The 22,289-nt window shown below is 40.3% G+C and overlaps 1 protein-coding gene across 6 annotated transcripts in view; it reads left to right on the top strand.

The window, feature by feature from the left end:
- Window positions 1-22,289, top strand: part of CDC14A (cell division cycle 14A) — a 159,437-nt gene that overhangs the window by 32,457 nt on the left and 104,691 nt on the right. For all 6 annotated transcript variants that reach the window (XM_061633833.1, XM_061633831.1, XM_061633832.1 and 3 more), the window contains exons 5-6: window positions 2,862-2,941; window positions 22,112-22,178. In XM_061633833.1, coding sequence (XP_061489817.1) covers window positions 2,862-2,941; window positions 22,112-22,178 — 147 coding nt within the window. The remainder of the gene's footprint in view (window positions 1-2,861; window positions 2,942-22,111; window positions 22,179-22,289) is intronic.

Here is a 22,289-nt window from a genome sequence, read left to right as displayed (position 1 = left end):
TTTACTTTTTATCAGAGTGTCAAACATATAACTCGTGGAACCTGTATCGTGTAAAGGTGGTGTATTTCTGTTGTTGAATGTGGTTGTAAATTACCTTGAAAAGTGCCTGTGCAACATCCTAAGCATGGAATGGGTTATAATAATAATAATAATTTAATTTGTGGGTCGCCTACCTGGCCAATGGCCACTCTAGGCGACGTACAATTTAACAACAATACATTACATCATAATAAAATACATCATAAAATACAATATAACAATAAAACAATAAAACAGTTCCAGTACAGAGTAGTAGGCTATTGGTCGTAAAAATTTAACCCTCCCCGTAAGTCCCAAAGGCCTGTCTGAAGAGCCAGGTCTTCAAAGCTTGGCGGAATACATTCAGGGAAGGGGCATGTCGAAGGTCATACGGGAGGGAGTTCCAGAGAGTGGGGGCCGCCACTGAAAATGCCCTCTCTCTTGTCCCCGCCAACCTAGCTGTTTTAGTTGGCGGGATTGAGAGAAGGTCCTGTGTGGCTGATCTTGTTGGGCAGCATGGTTGGTGGCGCTGGAAGTGCTCCATCAGATAAACTGGGCCGAGACCGTATAGGGATTTAAAGGTTAATACCAACACCTTGAATTGGGACCGGAAAATAACTGGGAGCCAGTGTAGGTCGAACAACACTGGGGTGATGTGTTCCCGGCGGCGACAGTTTGTAAGTAGTCGAGCCGCAGCATTTTGTATAAGTTGTATACCTTAAGTTTTATTCCTTAAAAACAACTTTTCAGGAAGCTGAGAGAATGAAAAGGAAGTTGGCAAAATAGAAACATTTGCTTATATCATGCTATATCCACTACTGTGGCAGCAGTTAAAACACAGCAAAGTTGTGATGTGACTCTCTAAAGTGATAAAGCATGCAATGCACTATATCTGTTAGTAATGTAGCTTATAAAAGTGGATTTCATTCAGAAGTTTCCTGGCACTGGGTGGTGGGATTTTTTTTGTACCTCTTATTCCTGCAAGTAGTCATGTCATAGACCCTCACAACAAAAGAGGAGATAATTTGACTTCAGGAAGAGTACTAAACGGAAAAGATGAGTATTTTTATTATAAGAGAGGTAGGAGAAAAGTACTGACTAGAACATATGCACTGAAATCACAGGAGGTATTATGAAAACACTTGTAGAACTGAATTCAGAATATTGCAGTAAACTTTGTTCAAAGTGCAGTTCCCTCAAACAGTGCTCAATATGCAGTCCCACTTGTTTCAATGTTCAACACTCTGGGTAATTCATAGTCTTTTCCCCCAAAAGGAATCTGTATTCTCTGGGAAGAAATTTCAAAGCATTTCTGAGATACTTCTAGAAAGCAATTGTGTTAACTGTGTTAAACACACAAAATAGGCAGTAGTTCTTAATTAAAAAAAAACTTTTAAAATGTTTTGGTATCTATATACTTGTTGGACTATAGAACCCTCTGGGTCCAGACACTTCTTTATTCTTTTGTCTAAGAGGGGAAATACCTGTCTTCACAGTAGGGAATGTCCCTGCATGCACAGTCTTATGGAAGAGATGGAAATCCTTATGCACATGGACTCCATGGCTGCCGTAAATTGTTACTTTTATGTTGATGATACAAGATTTAAGGGGAGAGGAGAGAAGGGAGGCGCTAATAACCAGACAGAGATAGTAAGTGGCTTGGAGCAATAGTCATGGAATTTTAGAGCTGGAAGGGAGGGACATCAAAGGTAATTAGTCCAACTCCCTGCTAGCGCAGAACCACAACATCCCTGACAGGTATTAGGTTTTAGCAGGGTGTATTGCAAGTGAAATCATATTGACAGATGTTTATGATTTTGGGTTATCAACATCTTAGATGTATGAAGAAGTTTATATTGATATTGAGCTAGGCAGCAGTTGTAACTTAACTGCTTGCATTCAGTGCGCTCTGCATCTACCTTTTTGTCCATGAGAAAAGCCCGGCCCACAAATGATTGCATTTATTCAGGTAAAAGAGAAGGTGCCTAATGGACATTTACAAAAACATACCCTAAAATATTCTTTACTGGAAAGTGATTTGGGTGCTATGGTGCTTCGATCAAACATTGTACCACTGTACAATATATTGTACCACTGTAATTGGCATTTAGCTTTTCTAAGACCTTATCCCAGTCCATGTCTGTGTTGGAATTGCTTTTTAATATGTTTTTAAACTTTTATAAAAAAATGTTTTTAAAGCTTTTTTAAAAAAGATGTTTAAAGCTTTCTTTAAAAAGATGATTTAAAATATGTTTTGTTTTAATATGTTTTCAAGGATGTTTTGTTTTAATATGTTTTCAAGGATGTTTTGATATACTTTCTGTTTTTATGATGTTTTAGTGTTTTTAGAGCTTTTGTTTGCTTCCCTGGTCTCCTACTGGGAGGAAGGGCGGGATATAAATCTATTATTACATTAAGAGTAATGGGTTGTTTCCAATGATATGCTCAGCTGATGGCAAGAATTCTGTCAGTAGAAAGGTGAGGAAATAAGTTTTTGGTAACTCCCCCTCACACCTTATATCTGCTCCAGAGGGTTGGGGGACTCACCAGAGCAGATCTGGGGGGCTGCAGGGGGACGGAGAAATAGCTATAAAGTGCTTCCCTCTCCGTTCTGCTTTCAGAAGCCTTACCATCTGCTGGGCAACACTATTGTACACCAGTGTCATTTGCCTGGCCTACCAAAGTATGAAAATACTCTTAAGGCTACACAGCAAATGCTAAAGAATTGCAAGTTTCATCCAATTCACATTAAGGTATTATAGTGAGATAAATATATTGTACCACTATAAGTGGCAGTTAGTTTTTCTAAGACAAGGTGTTGCTCATATTGATTTTCTTTGCAGGTGATCTACCTGAAGAAAACACCAGAAGAAGCTTACAGAATACTTTTATCTGGATCTAATCCACCATATCTTCCATTTAGGTATGGCTGCAACCATAATAATACCTAACATTTGTATAGCACTTCCAAGTATTCAAAGTGTTTCACATTGTCTAATTGTACCCCTTACAACAACCCTTTAAGATAAGTCAGTATTTAGTATCCCCCATATTGCATAAGGGGGGACGACTGAGACAGAGAATGGTTTGCCCAATGGCCTCCTACTGAGTTCATGGCAGAGGTGAGATTCCAACCAGAGACTTGCTGACTCATAGTTCAGTCTCTTAGCCATTATGGTACACCAATTCTCATTGCAAGTTAGCTTTAAAGTTCCTTTCCTAAAGATACGTGATTTGAGGCTGGCACATTGTGTTGCAATAGGTGCCAAGCATATCAGTGGGCATGATACATGGATTCTGTTGTGCAGTCTCCTTTCTGCAACATGGCACTCCCACTAGTCACAATCTCTTTTCTCTTTCTTAGTTCTTGTATCTGTTTTTCTGGTTGCTTGTTCCTTTCTCTTGCCACCTGCTAAAGATCGAAAGAGCTGTGCATGCCCTACAACAGATGTGAGGAATGTTTGACCCTCCAGATGCTGCTGAACAACAACTCCCATCAGCCCCAGCAGTGATGGTCAATGGCCAGGGATGATGGGAGTTGTAGTTCAGCAACATCTGGAGGACCAAAGGTTCCCCACACCAGCTATACAATTTTTCTGGTTCCCTACTGCAGACTTCCCTCCCTTCCCCATTCACAATAACAGTGCTCTGGAATATTGGCCACCCCCAAATGCACACAAAAGCACTTCCTACTCACATACAAGATTACTACTCTGTGTGCCCCTCTGTTCAGAGGGTGGCAATGAGAGAACAGGCCTTTTAGGTGGCAGCCTCTCATTTGTGAAAAGCTCTTCACAGGGAAGCTCAGCAACAGGGACAGCTTTTCAACACCAGGTTATTACTATTGTTATTCAATTTATTTATATACTACATTTTCCACAAATACATATGTGGTCAAAGCAGTTCACACAAACAAACAGTTCCAATGCTGTAGCACAACAATACATAATAAAAAGTGTAATCACAACATTGAGTGTGTGTGTGTGTGTGTGTATACACACACATGAAAGTATATATGAGCATAAACCTCAACAATAAAGCTAAAGCAAAAATATTTAAAAACTAACTCCCAAGCTCATATAAAAATCTCTTCTATCCCCCTGACCCTGATGGCTCAGCCCAAAGGGCCAGAAGGTCTTCTGAAAGAAGCTGCTTTTGAAGGGTTGGAGGGTGGGGCAAGGCAGGTGGAAATAGCCCTGGCCTGATTACAGAGTCTCTCTCCCATCATCTAAACAGGTTAAAACAGGTTTTATTCTCCTAGGCATATATTATTTATTGATTGTATTTGTACCCCACTCTTCAGCCAAAAAGGCTCCCAGAGTGGCTTACATACAATCAATTAATACAAGACAGTCCCTGCCTGCAGGCTTACAATCTAAAAACCCCAACACACAAGGGGAAAGGGACAGGCAGGGAAGAGGGGGAAAAGTAAACTCGGCAATCAACATGTTACAATAAAGATTGTTTCTCCTCTGCTCTCCTTAGGGCAAGGTGGCTCTTCAGAAGCCCCTGTGGTTGGCAGTTGAGAGCAGGGAGGGGGGCCCATTAGGAGCTGGATTGTGGCAATTCCCACATTGTTTCTGTTTCTCCTCTATTTGGATATTCTCACTTGTATTTGGGTGCTAGTATTGGGGTTCTTGTGGCTTTTTCAGTTGTGTTGCGTGAGGAAAGAGCATTTTTGTTTGTTTTTATTATTGTGGATGATCACTTTTATTGTGATTGTAATTTTAAATGTCATACATATTTGCGTTTCTATTAATGTTCCTGATGTAACTCACTCTGAGACTTTTTGAATAAATCCAATAATTAATAATACATAAACCCTGCCCAGTGTCTCCTGTTCCTTGCTTGATGGTTTCACCTACATTGATAAAATATGCAAATTAGGTAACCCTTCACTTCAGTGCTCTTCACTGTGTCAGTTTGGTACATTCCTGCCTGTTGAACATGTGCATCTAGTATCTTCTGTACATCCAGATGTGGGCGGGTGTGTTTACAGGTTGGGGTGTTGCTCATGTTTTACACTGATAACATGAAACGTTATAACTATGCACTTAAAAAACAGTGCAGCAAGAAAGACCACTTTGTCTCTCATGCTTCTCTTTCTTGGTACCAGCAAGGCAAAGGCTGCCTCTGTAATGATACTAATGTATCATTTTTGGGGAGAGGGGGTCCTAGTCAATTTTAAATGTATCATTCAGTGGCAAAATGCCCTTAGTAATTTTACACATCAGGCTGGGATAAATGAAATGCAAAACACCAAGAAATATACAGTTGAGCAGTTTCTGTCCTGCAGGTCAACAGTGACACATTAACTGCCAAGTGATAAAGGAAGGGCTAAATAGCCAGAGTTCTCTGAACCATCTGTTATGGATGCTGTATATGAGAGTCTCCAAATATGAAAAGAATGGCTTAAAATGATACAATCTGACTGTTTCCCATGAAATTGTTTATGGGTCAGCTCCATGGCATACAAACTAAAGACACCCAATTTAGTATCACTGTTAAGTATTTTAAATGTTGACAAGAGGTGTGCTCGCAGCTTTACAGAAGAAGCAAGAGAGTCTTGTGACACCTCAAAAACAAATTTATTACGATGTAAGAACTTTCATCCACTTCATCAGAGGCATGAAGTATTACCATAAGGGGCAAGTATATATTCACATGGTATGAGAGTGATTGTAAGCAGTGAGGTCAGAGATACTATCAACCCTATACGTGTCCCTAATCACATGTTATACGCTAACATATTTGTCTACATGTGTAACCACAGAGAGATGATATCTGGTGCACCATAGAGAAGGTGCACTGCACTCATAATTTGAATATTTGGGGGAAATTAACAAGAACCATGGAATCCTAATTTGCGTTCAAGCCAGTTTTTATTGTTACAGGTGCCAAAATGACATTAAAGTGTAAAGTGGCTGGGTGACTTGAATCACACAAATTGAACGTATAGAAAAGAATAAAAAGATTACTTCAAGTAAACCTGTGCACAAATAACCCAAGCCCGCTTTTCCTGGACCAGAAGCTTACATGTAATTTGTTGCTATGATACCAACAGACAGAGAATGGGAATCTTACTGTTAATAAGGAGCAGGAAATAGTGCTGTGAATCCAGTAGGCTGAAATGGCGGTCTAGATGAACCAGGGGAAGTTAGAATGCAAATGACACAGATTTGGCCCATGTGAGGGCAGAGAGACAGAGATTTGGAAAATGAAGGGAAAGAATGCTAACAATTGTATGCTCTAATGAGAGGAGAAGAAAAGGACCAGGTTTCCTGAGTTTCATTGTGACCTGAAAGCTTGGGGTCATGGTGGCAATAGGGGGTTTCTTACAGCAGCTAGGTGTAAGTCTTTGAATGCCTACAAACATTAACAGTCAGACTATAAATCACCCAGACCACTGGTGACAATGGGGAGACAAAAGGCAGACAAGCCCTCATAGATTGCTTTGAGACCCATGATATGCAGCCTGGGTTCCTTAGAAACGTCTCAATATGGTTTCAAAGATACATTCCTTAAGGAAGAACACTTGGCTTCATGTTCCATCAAGGTTCCTGACTAATCTCTAGAAAATAACAAATATGGAAAGGAGGCCAGGGAACAGGGTAGAAGAGTCAAGGAAGGAAGCTTGCTGGGATTGGAGCAATGTGCTGTCATGGAGGTCCCATGAAGATTGAACAGCCTATGCTGAGTGAAGAGAAGATCAACAAAGAGTGAACAATATGGTCCCTTGGGGAAAGCAGTTAAGGATTCCGTTATGTAAAGGGATGGGTTATTACCTGAAACAATAGGCAAACTTGAATCTGTTTGCTTTGAGAGAAAGGGGCTTTCCCAAACCAACATGAGTATATTGAGTCGATCCCAGTTTCCTGCCAAAGACAGCAGTCTTAGCAAGGAGAGGTAAGGGTCAAGAGCCAATTAAGACAAGGAACTGTTAGTCTATACCATACTTTAAAGGATGTGACCAATTGTTTATTAGACTATCAGGGGATGCAGTGGTTGTTAAGGAAATTGGTTTTATTCTTCCCAGGTCTAACTGATGACCAAATAGAGGTGCATCCTCATGTTGACAGGTGGCAAATAGATAAGGTGCAGAGTCAGATATTGGCATACATCCAGAACTCTTGCCCCTGTGAGACTCTGAGGGCCAGTATATCTACTATGATTGAAGATAGCTAGCACACACCAAAGTTTGCTTCCTCTGTCCAAAGCTTCCTGCCTTGCACAAGCACCTGTAAAATTAATAGAACCAAGGAGTTCAGGGACATGCTAGCTAAACCAAGCATCTGAGTAACAATGACGTTCAAATAATGCAGATAGTGAAAATCATATTAAATTAATGGTGACCATTCACAAAGCAGTGTTGATAACACAAGTATCCCAACACTGATAATACACATATGATAAAAACCCATTAACCCAATTCAGGCCACAAGTGATCCAATTCATCAAGACATCGAGTTCTAAGTCAGTGGTTTCATGCTGCAGACTCCCATTGAAGTTCTTTGTTCAAGAATAGCCACCTTAAGGCTAGTAGCAGTGTGTCCTGGGAGACTGAAGTGTTCCCCCATTGATTTTTAAATATTACCATTTCTGATATCAGATTTGTGATCGTTTATTGTTTTGCATAGAGACTGGCCTGTTTTCCAGGTATATTGCAGAAGTGTATTGCTGGCAAAAGAGCAGGTGAATGACCCCTTGATCTTGTGGCTGACATTATTAAGCTCTGTGATACAGTTGCCTGAATTGATACAGGGACAAAATTGGCATCTAGGTTTATTGACAGGTCTAGTTCCTATGTTTGTATCTCTGTTATGTTGACCTGTTGTTGCTGGTGAGTAACTTTCTCAGGTTAAAAGGCAAGGACCACCTGCTATCCAGGGCCTGTGAGAAGGAAATATTGTCCAGTGTGGGCTGTAGATCACTGGTGATATGTAGGAATAGTTTTAGATGGGAGGTATAGGTGAACATAAGTGGTATTCTTGTCTCCTTCTGTTCTGGATCTGTCCTATAGGAGATATTACTAGCTTGTGTTGCTATGTACAGAATAAACAACTATTATGAGGGTCACTGAAAATAAGATTTTCTTGATTTCCCCACCCCCCACCCCATTCCTTTACAAGTTCCTTTTTTGGTGCCATTTACTCAATACCATTTATGTTTCATCTTGTTATTTTATAAACGTGTCTTTGATATTGGAATCCCGTACAACTAATCTTTTAGAGCAGTCTGAGGGGCTTTGTTTTTCTCTTCCTTACTCTTCAGCCCTTGCTCTTGCCTTCTCCCCCTCTGTGTCCACCATCAACATCCTTCATGTGACATATAGCAATAGTATGGAGGGCCAACCCTTTCAGTCTCAACTTCAAATCAGAACTGTGCATCACATTAAAGCCCAGAGCAGCCTGAAGCCTGTGCCTATCAAGAGGGAACACTTACAGCTCTGCTGGCTGGGGCTGATGGGAACTGTAGTCCAAAACCATCTGGGAGTGCACCAGGCTGGGGAAGGTGGCGCTAAAGAAATCACTTAACAAGTTTCCAGCTCTTAATAGCTCAATTTAAGTTGTAGGCTGGGCTTCAAAGCTTTAAGATAATAGCATTCTGAGAAGTTGTCATACAAGCCCTCTTTCCAGCCTTAATCAGAGAAGGTGCAACTGGAGGATAATACGCAGATTTATATACTCTGTGCTAAAAATCAAAATGCAGTGCCAAGAAAATCTGAGTTCTGCATCTTTTATACACTGGACAAATTTGCATTTCCCCCTTCCACTTATTTTGCAGGCTTCTATTTCTCTTAGTCATGGGGAGGTGCACGGGCTATCCAGGCCACTGAAGCCCTGTGCCCAACCACTGGAATCTTAAAACAGGACCCCTTGCTTTGAAACTTTGCCAGACATTATGCACATACTTTCCATCCTTTTATTTGCTACCACAAGGGCTAGAAACCTGTTCGTCTTTTTAAAAATGAAAACAGAGATCCTCAAGATTTTGAACTCTGTGGTCCAAATCAAATGCTATGTTTCTGTGGAATCACAGAAGTACCTCAGTTTGGCTCATAAATTACAATTCATCAACAGTTGTGCTAAAGACTGCTTACTCTCTGCTTTATAGCCTAGATTTTTTTCACAACTAAGACATTAAGCAGATTTCCATCCTTATGTTGTTCATCTCTTATCAGGTTAGGGATTTCTATCATTATAGCAGCTACAATGGTATGCCTTGTGGGGGTTTTTAAGTATGTGCTGTTGCCCATGCCTATCAAGAGACACCAAGCGAGTGAATAAGTCTCTTCCATGGTTGTCTGTTTTTGGTTTTTATCACATTTCATCCAGCAAGTACAGCAGCGTTCTCCAACCTTCTGCCCTCTAGATGTTTTAGTTAAAAATGCCAACATGACATGCTGACTGAGGAGTTACAGTCCAAAACATCTGGAGGGTGCCAGATTGAGGAAGGCTGAAGTAGATATACTTGTGCAAAACTGAATTACCGTGATTTAGAAAATGTAGCACAAATGACTAGCTTGAGTATGTGTGGGATGGTAGGTTAATAATAATTTTAAAAAGCTTTTATAGGCTTGTAACTTCTGGGAAATATATATGCAAGACTAAATTGCACTTCACCACAAACTCTTTTGAGAGTTCCGGGCTTTGGCAGATCTAGTTATATAGAAAAAGTGGGTCCAGCAATAACTTGTCACATTTACCACAGCTTAGGAGCATTGTTGAGATAGACGTGAGTCACAGATACCAATGAATTAAGTTTGACAGATGGTAACAGAAGCTGTTTCTTTGTCCTTATCACAATAACTTTGCATCTTGTTCCTGAAAGTGTAGGAAACAATGCAAGGATTGTGGCATATGGTTAGCAATTTCTGACTGCTGTTTTCATTAGGGCAAAATTGCTGCTGATTTAGTTGCTTAAAGGAGCTGGCTGGATGTCAAGAATCAAAGCTTTCTCAGCACAGAGCTGTTTGTAATACCTGGAGTTTCGAAAGCTGTCAGGAATGTATCCTGAGCTGTAGGCATCAAATATTTAAAGCAGGGACAACATATCAATGGTAGCAATATTATTTTGAAGCCCGCATAACTACTGGAAGTGGAACTCAAACTTGCTACCAGTTTTGGCATTTTCTTCTCCTTCAGTGAGGATAGTGGGTGAGCCTGAAGTCTGTTCCAGTCTGGACATGTGAAGGTGGGAAAATATTAGGGGGAAACAGTTTTTCCCCCTGGGCCTTCACATCTCTATTCAGTCTCTCCCTGAGTAAGGGAAATACATCTCTGAATATAGTTTTAAGGTTTGAATGGAAGAACAAAGATACATATTCCCATTATTTGTCATGATTGAAGTCAGCTTCATGCTTGTCCCTATACTACAAAAATACTTTTTCATTTATAACAATTTTCAGTTTAAGTGACTATGGATACCAAGATTTCTCATCTAGTAATCCAAGAAGGACCAGCTATAGGATGCTATTGCAAGCCATCTTTTGAAAGACAATTATACTATGATATCTACTTAGTGGGGAAAAGTTTCACAAATATTTATTGTAATTTTATTTATAGCAACTTGCTTCTTTTGCTTTAAAGGAGCACTCAGAGCAGCTTACAAATCATTAAATCAAAATTAAAAACAATATTAAAATAACCAAATTTTCATCAAATTTTTGATCATAAATTATCAAAACCAGCAGCAATGACATAAAATATTCCTGCCACCAAGACGCAATTATCAAAACCCGGAACTGACTCTAGAAGACCATCTAATCCTTTTATGGCTGATCATCTAAAATTGATTAAAGTGCTGGCTCTCTTGAGATAATGAACTGTACAATCCAGATGCTGCTACTAAGAAGACGTAATCTCAAGTCTCTTGTTTCCTGCACCTCTTAGGCGGCAGGACAGAATCACTGTGTGAATGTCAGTCTCTTGAAATATGTACATTAGTGTTTGTTCAAATTGATATGATTTCATTTAGCTCAATGACCTGAAAAATCTTAATCTGTTTAAGTTTGGTCGTCGTCATCTAAAATTAATTGATTTTAGTTATTTCCACTCTGCCTTTTTAAGAACTGCAGGGGCAAAATAGTGCTGAAATATCAGTATTCAGCTAAATCAGATATACCATGCAGCCAGGTTCAAATCTCTGTGCATGGTGGAAAGGCGGGAGACAAGATAATGCTGGCTGAATATATTAATACTGCATTTAGGGCACTTCCATTACGTTTTTGGCCACATCACTTTATTGCAGCCAGATATTCTAGCTTAAAGAAGGATCTGTTGCAGACCATTTATAATGGTCAAGGTTTTTCTTTACCAAGTTTCCATATGTGGGAGTCCATAACTCTGATTTATCTTCTAGCCTTTCCCCATCATTAGACGATATAAGCCACTGGGACAGCCTGCCAGAAGTGAGCTGCTGACTATGCAAGTGAGTGAGTCTGATAGTGGACTGCAATAGTGGAGGTTTAGCAGAATCTCTCCAGTGCTGCCTCTCTCTAACCCTTTTATTCCAGTGGTGCCAGATACAATCTCATATGGCTGTTTAGGCCAGAGCAGCAAGCTGAGTAAACACTGACAGGCACTTAAGGACCAATAGGGAAATGCAGTGTACATGCAGCTATCCTTCCTGCCCTAAGTGGAGACACTGGATGTCTTCCAAAGGCAGTCCCTCCCACTCAAGCAGAAAATGATGTATTAATTGATTTTAGTTATTTCCACTATGCCTTTTTAAGGCAAGCTCTCACAAGGTAACATACAATAAAATATTAAAAGTAATACAACAATAGAACATTGTAACATAATGTATGAATAAAAAGAGCAACGTCTATAATTATCAATAAAAAGCTTGGAATACAAAAGTCCTTAGGTCTGCTGAAAGGCTGCAAGAGGAGTGGCCACTCAGAGTTCTTGGTAATCCCAGTGGTAGCCCCACACCTATGGAAAGTCCCTGTCTCTGAACCCACCAGCCTGATCAACTTTAGCAGCAGATTATTATTATTTATTAGATTTATTAGTCACTTGATATCCAAAGGTCCCCAAGCAGCTTACACAATGTTAAAACAAAACAAATACAGACTATAAAAACATAACAATAAACAACAAAACAATAGCGATACCATCCCCACACAACTACAGGAAGGTTTGGCAGCATATTAAAACAAAATGTCATCTCAATCTATCAAATGCCTAGGAGAAATCATGGCGCCAGGTGGACTTCACTGGACAGCATATTCCATAGATAGGGAGCCATAACTGAAAAGGCCCTGTCCCTTGTCACCACCCTCTGAGCTTCCCTCAAAGGGGGGACCTGGAGAAGGGCCTTAGATCAGAAAGCAGGGTTCTGAAGGATAGTAAGAAGAAAGCCAAATATGTGTCAAATGAATTATTCAGAGTATCTTAAGAGCCTCAGTTATATAAGCAGTTATGAACTGCTTTCCCTTATAAAAGGATCAATACAGCTTCCTCAGTGTTAACCATGATTAAGCAAATCAAGGAGCTATGGGATCCCTTCCCCTTGGAGTATGAATTCTTCCTACTGGGTCTACCCATGATTAATGGTTACATATGCAGTGTTAACTGCTGTTAGAGTTAATCATGGTTCCCACTTAACTCAGACCCAGCAGAGAATCCAAGATCCAGAAAGTGAGGGAGGGGAGGTAATACATGATCCCACAACTTGCTCTCAGTTGCTTCACCATGGTTAAGTATATCTGGAATGTTACATCTGCGCTATGCATGGCCAGCCCAATACATTTTTTAGAACTTGAGGCAAAGGACAAGATGGTCCCTCTTCCACCATTCCACATATAGAACCTGACTGAACTGGCAGTTTAATCTTCCTTCAGTGCTGGTGTTGGGATAGCATCCTCCATCTCACATGAAGGCAGTAGGCTGGATTAGTGGATGCAGAACAGGTTGGGTCCCCTGCTACCCAAGGTGATTGATTGCCTCACTCTGGTTAATAGTAGGGCCGGCCTTGACACCAACCTAAAGCAGTTATGCACCTGCAAATTTATGTGTTGGACGTCTTGGAAGGTCTGGTGTTTAAAATGTGACAAGCGTGATAAGTCTTTCTTTAGCTAACTTTGTACTTCTGGCTGTATAGATAAAAACGAAAGCAGAATTTGCAAAACCCACAGTTGCATACATGGCAGAGCTGAAAGGAGAGAAGTCTGACAACTTTTAAAAAAGACTGACACCTCTTTTCTATAACTTGTGATACATACCCTAAGGTTCTAAAGCAGGGGTGGCAAACAGCTGTCTCCCTGCCGTGCGTGTTATGGTCTGATGCCAGATCCCATGGAGGAGAAGGCAAGGCAGGTTAGACATTGCAGGACCACGGGTAACTCTTAAGTGAGCAACTTGCTCCAAAAAAGGTTGGGAGCAGACTGAGGCCTTTAAGTCTCTGTCTCTAGACTACTACCTCTAGGCTCCACCTCCTTGTGGAGAACTCCAAAGCTTTAAAGGGCCAGTCCTGTGGTCTGATATATCTGGTTCCTTAGGCTCAGTGGAAAGCACCCATGAGGGTTGAGGATCTAGCTCCAAGCTCTGGTGTTCCAAGAGGTTCTTCTGGGGAGTCCTATCCAACAGCCTTAGATGCAGTGGTCTCCTGATCTTCAGTAGCTGGCTCAGAGCCCTGAACTTGATCCAACTCCTTAGCTGGCGGCTTTGCAGCCTTTCACTTTTTGTCTGGATTGCTGCTGGGTGTAGGGGTCATGAAACACACACCCCAGCGAAGGCAGTGGGCAACACTGTGTCCTCTGTCCTCTTCATATTGATCACAAGGAGAGCTGAGAGTGCACAATGTCCCTCACCATTGCAGTGCTGGGCTGCAGAGAAGTTTAAATCTCTGTGCCCAGCACCACAATGGGGAAGAATACATCCTTCCTCCTGTTCTTCTGCTGATCTGCACAGATCTCCAGGAGGGGCAGCTCTTAGCATAGTCTGTGCGCATGCATGTATGAAAATGTGAGTGGCCACGCCCACTTTTGGTCACACCCACCACTGGCATGTGGCCCCTAGAGGGTTTGCAGCAAGGCGATATGGCCTTTGGGTTGAAGAAGGTTAACCATCTCTATTCAAGGACAGATTTACTGACAGAAAATGGATTCCATCTATTATTGCAAAACCTCTAGTACTTGCAACATTTTGTGTATTTCATTTGCTGTATGTAGGTGATGTAGGCAGTAACATCTAAAGCAAGGGCTCCCTTGTGGGTTGCCTTCCCGGGTGCATGCCAGGGGTGAGTGCAGCCAGAAGCAAAGAGGGTGGAGCAACAGATGTGCCGTATAAAAGTCAGAGACTTCTACATACACACACACACACTTACCTCTCCATCCAGGCACACCCACCCACCTCTATCCAGGCAAGCAACAGGCAGTATCACAGTTCTAGAACACCAGACAAAAGCACTTTTCAGCCCAGGAGAAACACTTTTCCTCCGCTCCTACTCTGCCACACACACATGCACACACAGAAACCATGAGGACGGCAAGGGGTGTGGCCTGGACGAAGTCTTGAGGGCCAGATTGAGAGACCTCATGGGCTGCATTTGGCTGCATTCAGCCTATGAGATGGAGGTTCCCCACGCCATATCTAAAGGTTAAATGATCTCTCAGTCAGCTTCCTAGTGAACTTTATTGCCTTAAAATTCATCACTAGAAAGTCCCAGACCAGTGCATGGCAAAGTGGAGAGGCAGAGCGGCAGTGCTGCCCACCCTGCTTGCTGCAGCACTGTCACTCACCAGGATGGGGATGGGATGGGGTGGGGTGGCAGCAGGACTGGTTCTGATATATGCACACTTTCCTAGCAGTTAGTGCTACCACTGCCAAGTGGGCACCGCTCTCCCCCCTCCCCTCATGCTGCTACTGTTTTTAAAAAAAACTGCTGGGTAAGTATTCTGTTTTAAAACTGATAGTATCATACGAAGAGAAAGCACATAGCTTTCTGGTGAAATGAGTAAACATCTCCTTTTCTCATAAATTGTTAACATACAAAAAAAATTACCTTTTGGTGCAATTAGAATAAGATGTCTTGATTTTTGAAGGACCTTTTTTGTTTAATAGTTTCATTGACCAGAGATGACCTTTCAATTGCAGTGTAATTTGAATCCCTCCTGGATAATTATGCTGGCAACCAGCCTGTCATACAACAAAGGCTGTGTACAGACTTTTCTTTCTGTGGAATATGTGGGTGGCCCCACAGACCTTAGCTGTACAGATGGCTTACCAACAGGTTGTTCCTATGCTATATCCGCAGAATTCAAAATGAGCAAGTAAGGTCTTGGACATCTTCATTCTCCTTATTAGATGATGTTAATAATTACTGTAAGTTTATGAGTTTGATCACTTTTAATGGGTCTTACATCCCTCTGAAGTTATATAAAAATCATGTTTTTCACTGGATGTTAACAGATACAGTGATTATGGTTAGATCTTTCCTTTTTTTTTTTAGGTATGCAACAATACCATTTTTGGACAGAAATAGATCTGAAATGAATAAACCAGAAGGAAGTTATTTCACAATAAAGAGTCACTTAGGTGAATTTGGGTGTTCCTGGTGGGAGGTGGCAAAATACATCCTACCAACCTGTCCATTTAGCATTAACACTACAAAAGACTTTGATTGTATCCAAAGTCATACTTGGTGCAGAGCCACTGAAATCAATTGGCACGACTAACTTAAGCCCGTTGATGTCAGCAAATGACTTAGTTGGATACAACCTGTGGTATTTTGTACCAGAATCAAAAAGGAGAAAAAAATTCTGACCACTCCTGACCAAGGTAAAATTTGGGACCATCAGAAGACCTGCAAATTTTGTTCAATATATTGTTACACAGAAATCATTTAAAATAAAAAATATATAAAGCTTTTAAGCACAATAATAAAAAATATAATGTGGATTGAAAGATGGGGTTTGTAGGTTTACTTAACATCAGATGGTTGGTTTAGTTATTCTCTTCTGTCTTTCATTCCACAGTGTATTTTATTATGGTGTTCAATAGCTTTATATTTTACTATAGTTTTAAATGATTCAAGTGCAACAATATATTAAAATTTGCAGTTCTTTTGATGGCCCTGACTATTTGCACATTGCATGTCCTTTATACACCAGTCTTAGGGGAAAATGATTGGAATACTGATGCATCGATATCTGTCATGTCATTTACTTAATATTGCATTCATTAAGGATTTTTGCAGTACAAGCCTAGGAAACAAGGTCATAACTAAAATATGATGAATGTGATTTTTACACTTCAGTTTTCATTAAAGGTAGTTATTATACAGTCTCTCAATATAACTGCCTAGTGTCCTATAGTATCAGAGACTGTTAGCACATGAAAACTTTTATTTTCAATAGTAGTCTGTATTTTCACTTGTTTCTGTGGAAGGGATATACTGTAGGGCCCCACTCATACGGCAGGTTAGGGACCAGACCACCCTGAAAAGTGAAAAGCGCCGCAAAGTGGGACATAGCTCGCGATCAGCTGTACAGTACAGCTGTCACTCCCCGCACTATAGCTGATTGCGCGCTATAGCTGATCAGCTGTAGTGTGGGGAGTTTCAGGGGCCAAGCGCTATCAGCTGGAGCTCCCCACGCTACAGCTGATTGCCCCGCTGGTGCCTTATTAGCAGAACGCCGAAAAGCGAGGCCCTACTGTATGGTGTTGCTATAGCTTTTTTAATAGTGTATGGCAAAGACTTCCTGGGCTTGCCTGAACTTGCTGGATTCCTATGCAAAGGAAAATAAAGATGAGCCACTTTGAAAGCTTGCTTTCAAGAGCCATACATTAGTATTAGCAATTAGAGTTTTGACAGCTTCCGTGTCTCTAGAAGCTTTTCTGTCTACTTAATTTCAAAATATTCACTGCAGTTTTATAAGCTGTTTTTGTGACTCTTTCAGCATTTGAGAATCAGGGCAATCTAGCTTCTTGATGGAGTTACTAAAACTCCTCTCATTGTGTCATACACAACCCTCCCAATAAACAGTGGTGGTGGCATTGACTGCTATTAAGCTAATACCACTTAAACAAGATCTTCCCAGCACAGCTTTTATTCTTCCCACATGTTCATTGCCAATTGTATTTAACATTGTTTTATTTTTAAACACATACCAAATGAATGATAGCTTATAGCAGCTGCGGACTGCATTTTCTTCTGGGCAACCTCTTGAGGACCACATGCCTGTAGTGGGTAGAGCCAGAGGTAAAAGTGGGCAAAGCAACACATTTAAATTTTACCTTTGTACACTAGACTAGTTTCTACCTGCCCCTCACTATTCTCCAACAGGGCAAGCAAGAGTTATTACCAGAGTTGGACACATTCCAGCCAGGCAAACGCTCAAGGAGCATGTGAAGCACAGCCAGCCAGGGGTGTGGCTGAGGAGGGCAAGGTGGCCTGAAACTCCTGGGGGCCAGATACATAGGCCTGGAGGGCCACATTTGGCCCCTGGGTCTAAGGTTCCCCACCCCAGACTTAACAGTTTGTAATGCCTGAAGCATTGAGCATAAGTTTTTGTTAATGTTTCTGTGGGAGAATAAGCTGTCAGCAGGAAAAAGGATCTATCCATGATAGATAAGATCTCTTGTTACAATATAAAACGTGGATATGGCAGCAGTATTAGGTGCCTTATCAGACAAACTGAATAAATGGCTATTGTGCGCACAGGTATAAAGCCAGTCTGTATATACAAGTGGGAATGGAATGCCTGGAAGAAAGTATCAAGACTGATTTTGAGGGAAATGGCATTTTCTCATTCTCAATTCAGAATCACTTGTGTTCAAACTAAGATACAAACAGCGATTTGGATACAAAGTGATTTGATTTGGTTACCTTTCAATTAATAGAAAGCATGGCATAAAACAAAGCATTCTCTCAATTCTTCAGGACTTGCATGAAATTCCCTCATTTGTATACTCGTGTAAAAAGGCAAACCACAATAATTCTGCATTCTATTTTTGTTTCACTTATTTTCTTTTTTTGGGGCACAGAGTCTGCAGCAATCTTAATAACACCTTGCACAAAGTCAGGTCTTGTGCTGGTGGGAGGCAGCATCACCTTAATATAGCAGTCTGTCTGGGGACAGAGCTTTTGTATATATTCTTCCATAAAGCCAAAATTTATCACCCAGAATTGTACACTTTCAATGCCAAGAGAAACTGGACTCTGCTTGTATAAACTGTACATATTTCTGCATGAGTATGGGTTTTTGTTTGGTTTTTTACTTAGTCATAGAAAACCACAGACTGTTCGTGCTCCTTTCCCCCCCTGCTCCTTGGCTTATAAGATTTCTCTAGCCTCTTCTGTATTTGCAGTTATGACCACTAGAAACTGGCTTTTTAAAGTGAAAGCTGGCAGGTCTTCAAGGTACTGAATTGAGTGGGCCACACAATTAAGCAGAAGAGCCAGTGAGGTGCTGAGCAAACAGCCTTGGCTGAAGCCAAGAGATATTTTCATATATTTTTCTTTACATAGTGGTAGAAATCATAATGATCTATGCAATGAAAAAACACAGAAGATCTCTCTCTCTCTCTCTCTCTCTCTCTCTCTCTCTCTCTCTCTCTCTCTCTCTCTCTCCACTCACTCACTCTCTCTCTCTCACACACACACACACACACAAAAACACACAAACGTGAAGAGTGTATATAAGTTTACTGTTGACTTTGGATAACTATCCAGAGTTTAACTTCAGGGTTAACTTAGTTGGAAGCTGTTACTCATGACGGCTCAGCTTTGACCCTAGACCTGCAGTATTTAGTCAATTTAAAAAAACCCAAAACATTTAATCATTTTTTAAAAAAAGATTCACTTGATGAATTGGACAGCATACTTTCAAGAAATAGTTTTTATGTAAGCTCTTAAATGTTGCCTATATGTCATATTAGAAGAGGTGTTTCCCCCTTTCTGTCAACGAGTGAATACCTCTTCTAAGATAATGGTCTGCTGCAACCTATCTTCTAAAACTAGATAGTAGCTGCATTCAAATGACTGAAATATGAACATGCCTTGCGCAGCCACTTTCCTTTTCCTTTTGTACAAGCAAGTGAACAACTCAAGAAATCTTTAATTAACTATAGCTTGCCATTACATCCGAAACAAGAAACTGTGGTTGATAGCTTCCAGACAAGTGAGGATATGAAACCATGGCTTTACATCTTGACTTATTTGAAAGGCATAAGTCAGTTTCCTGTAACAGGAAACTATAGTTAACGAAGGACTTCCTGATTTGCTAGCTTGCTTGCTCATGTGAAAAGGATGAGCAAAGCAACTACATGTGAGTATAACAGCATCTGCTCATATATTTATTTAAGGCATTGATACCCACCCTTTCGCCAGAAAGGCTCTTCCCAGCTTACAAAAATCAATACTGAGATAGGCCCTGCCCTCCTGTTTGCAAATTTAAAAGACATGACACACAAGGAAAAAGGAATGGGGAGGAGGAAGGAAAAGCAAGCTCCAGCATAAGTTTGTAAAATTACAGTTCCTATAACACAGTTACATAGTTCTGCCTATGCAGATTCTGGTTGTCTACAAGAGCAGCAACTTATCAACTGACATTAGTGCTCGTTCTGGCTGTCTTGCCCTTATGGTAAAGAGCAGACCATTCCCAGATGCCCTCCCCCCTTTGATCAGATCCAGGAGTGGAGCAATTGGCAGTGTTGAGGACAGGAAGACAGGGCAGCTCCTGCCACACAGTTCTTCTCTCAGACAGCTGACTTGCAGGCAGTTAGAATTCTTTATTACTTAGTAGCTTATGAAGCTGAGATATGATCATCTGAAATGAATACAGCCAATATTTTTCAGAGTCATATTATTCCTAAGCAGATTTGATTAAAACTCATGACTAATCAAGTAATGATTTCTTGTCAACCTTGTAGAGTCCATCAGAGAATGCACATGTAGTGCTTTCCCTTATTGAGTAACTGCAGCCTGCTCTTGCATCTGGGGTTCTGGATGGTAGACAACATTTAGATTTTGCATTTAAATATCAAGTTACTGTTTAAAGCAAATTCACTCAGAGCCCCTTGAAGAACTACATCCAGTTGTTAATGCGGTTGAAATGTATCTTTGTACAGTATTCTTTTAGCATTGCATACCTTAGCCTGGTTATGGCAAGGAGAGGATAACCTAGCCCCAAGAGCCTCCCTGAAATGCTGCACTCCCTGCCTCCCACGAACAACATCAGGGCAAGGGGGAGACCAGGTGGCCCCCATCCATTGGCCAGTGAAGCAACAGCGGCACCAGTGCTTCCTTCCTCTTGTTTTACCATTCTTTTTCCATTTGTTATAATAGCTATTAGTTTGGGAACCTCAGGCAAGAACTGCCTTATCTTTTATGGCAGTCTCTTTCTTAGAAAATTTTAGGCACTTTATAAGTTTGTTGTTATTCCTTAAGTCTCATATTTGTTCTTACCAAGTATCTAGTGTTTTCATTGTTAAGCCCAACTAGACTGCCCAACACACAGTCAAGCTCCACTGAATAATGAATTATTAAACAGAAATCTATATTTAGATTTGGACTCTCAAAGCTCAGGAGGTCATGTTGTCAGTTTAACTTTTCCCACACAGACATTTCAGGCAAGCGTGAGACACAGACTTAAACTAAGTAGCCGACATATGATGCATTTAGAAAAATCTGGTTTTTGCTGCTTCTATGAATAAACTTCCCCAGAAATTCCATACCTATTCTAACACCAATCTGATCTAAATACTTATTACAAAAATTCATTAAATAAAAAATTACTGTAAGCAAATGAAAGATTATGCTACAACACACAGGCAAGATTACGCTTTGTTTGTGACACTTCTCTCTCTTTTTTGCAGCAGTAAGTAATATATTTGTGTCAAAGAGAATATGCAAATAGCACTTTCATTAAGTTTGGTCTCTTGCTGTTCCGGTGTGTGTGCGTGTGTGTATGTGTTCCCATATTTATAATGGGAAACTGCAGAGTATATAAACTAGAAGTGTAAAGTGAATTATTCTCCCGGCTACTTGTGCCATACCAGTGTAGAACAGCTCAAACTGTTGTTGCCATGGTAGTTCTTAGTTCCCAGTCACAATGTCCACCCTAAATAGATTAACAGAGTACCTATTTTGAAAATAATGACAAAATACTTATAAAAATAATTTCAAATCTACTAGTAATTGCACTGCTTTTATATCTTCAGTGCTCTTTTGATAAGTATTTATAATGCCAACAAATGGGATGGTAGTATTTTTTTTAACCAGAGAAACAGAGAACTATAATCTTAATTCATTGTGTTTTGAAAAGCTAGCCAGGTATGCTGGATGTAGTCCTGATTTCGAGGAATCTTATATCTACATAAGACTTCATAGAAACACCCAAAATCAAAAACGAAAATTACTTGTTAATCCAAGTGAATGTAATAGTCTGAAAAGTTGTTTAGGTGGCATGTCACCTACCTTCTCTTCTTGCTGCTTTCTACTTTCTTTTGTCCTGTGTTCCATCCAGTCTATGAAGACTGGTATTAAAAACAGTAGCATTAAATACACTTGAAAGGTGGCTGTAGGAATAATTCCATAAGCATGAATTATAGTAAAGTGTCTGGTGGTATAGTGATTAATTTTTTTTACTAAGGTCAGGGAGACCCAGGTTCAAATCCCATCTCAGCCATGAAGCTCACTGGATGACCTTGAGTCACTATCTCTCAGCTTAACCTATCTAATAGGATTGTTGTCATGATATAATGGAGGAGGGGCGTATTTGCTTTCTTGAGTTCTTTGGGGAAAAGGTAGGCTATAAATGTAGTTAATAATAATAATAAATACAAAAATAAATTATTTTATGTTTGAAGTCTGCTCTTGGAGGTCGCTGATTCATAGGGTCACCATAAGTCATAGTCGACTTGGAGGCACATAACAACATGTTTGAAGTTTATCCTATTAACATTTTAAATGAACATAAGTATCTTCTGTATGTTGAAGAGAATTGTTCGTTCTGGAGCTTGCATATATAATCTTTATGTTAACGTTCAAATTTTAGAAATCTGAAATATTATCTGCCACCCTTTAGTATGATATATAGATTTTTTATATTCATTGGTATATATCAGCATTTCTCTTTTCATAGGGATGCCTCATTTGGAAACTGTACATATAATCTAACTATTCTGGATTGTCTACAAGGAATAAAAAAGGTAATGCAACAAAATGCATTTGAAATAAAAAGTATATATTTGGCACATGCAAACCTAGGATGAGACTTGCATTCTATATTGAGGCTGTGAACTGCTGATGAGTGTACTGTT

The sequence above is a fragment of the Rhineura floridana genome, chromosome 6, assembly GCF_030035675.1.
Source record: "Rhineura floridana isolate rRhiFlo1 chromosome 6, rRhiFlo1.hap2, whole genome shotgun sequence".
NCBI classification, from domain to species: Eukaryota; Metazoa; Chordata; class Lepidosauria; order Squamata; family Rhineuridae; genus Rhineura; species Rhineura floridana.
The sequence above is the reverse complement of the archived record's forward strand: the minus strand, read 5'-3'. Positions and strand labels throughout refer to the sequence as shown.